This window comes from Rhagoletis pomonella, unplaced genomic scaffold (genome assembly GCF_013731165.1).
Source record: "Rhagoletis pomonella isolate Grant_MI unplaced genomic scaffold, Rhpom_1.0 Rhpom_scaffold_04105, whole genome shotgun sequence".
In the NCBI taxonomy this organism is placed as follows: domain Eukaryota; kingdom Metazoa; phylum Arthropoda; class Insecta; order Diptera; family Tephritidae; genus Rhagoletis; species Rhagoletis pomonella.
Window position 1 is genome coordinate 16,718 of NW_023462655.1, and position 1,066 is coordinate 17,783.

Consider the following 1,066-nt stretch of genomic DNA (forward strand, 5'->3'; position numbering starts at 1 on the left):
TCCATTGGGAAGTGACCCTCGGTCTAAACTAAGCAACTTTATTTTATATATATACTAGCTCTTACCCGGTGCGCTTCGCTACACCTAAATCGATTAAAACTCTTAAGGGTTTTTACTTTGTGTTTTATTTCTTGTTGTAAAACTATTACTTATTTATATAACATTTTGTTATACAACATTTTTGGTTTTTCCACCTGGCGCGTAAATGAATAAGCACCTTGGTGTTCCCACTCTCGAACATGCGACATACAATTGGCCGTGGGAGAAGCACGGTTCTTCCAAATTGACGCCGCACACTCGAAACGTTTGCCCTTGCGATTTGTTGATGGTCATCGCAAAGGCAAGACGTACTGGGAACTGCAAGCGCTTAAATTCAAACGGCATGTCCGTTGGAATCATTGGAATACGTGGTAAGAGTACAACTTCGCCTGCTGCCTTGCCATTTAGTATGGTTGCTTCAATCAAATTTGGAAACAATTTTTTGACTGAAAGTCTTGTGCCATTACACAAAGTCGGTGGCTTCAGATTTCGTAGAAGTATAATAGGTGAACCGACTTTCAGGACCAAACGATGCGGTGGCAGACCGGGGGGATCCAAAGAATTCAAGAATTCAGTTGGATAATTGACTACTTCATCTTGATTCAAAACGCTATCAATCGATGTATATGTTGTAGCTTCTCCTGGCAGTTTTTCTTGAATGGCAAAATTGATTTCGTTGACGTGTACATTTTTCGGTGCCAATATTGCGCGTTCACTTAAGTAATCATTGTGTTGATAGTGTTGAACAATATTCGGAAATACACTTTCAATCAATTCTTCTTTCGATTGTAAAAGTGTACAAAAGTTGTTCTGCAATGTGATCAAACCGGTATCATCGATTGGTATTTTGCCTTCGCCAATGTCCAACAACTGCTTCGAAAACGCCGCTGCGGATCGTTCATTTGCAATTGGACTCGCATGTTGATGGTAAGAGTCAGCCTTTGAACATGTCTCCACAAAACTGACGATAAAATTTCATTTTATGTGCACCCTCCACACAGACCCCAATCACCCCTGAAAATTTCAT

At 40.4% G+C, this 1,066-nt stretch overlaps 1 protein-coding gene across 1 annotated transcript; it reads right to left on the reverse strand.

Moving 5' to 3' along the window:
* Window positions 1–250: 250 nt before the first annotated feature.
* On the reverse strand, window positions 251–926 carry LOC118754548 (the record flags this gene model as incomplete). The annotated part of the gene is made up of 1 exon (XM_036489431.1): window positions 251–926. A coding segment is annotated over one exon (676 nt), but the record flags the coding sequence as incomplete, so codon positions are not given.
* Between the last annotated feature and the right edge of the window lie 140 nt (window positions 927–1,066).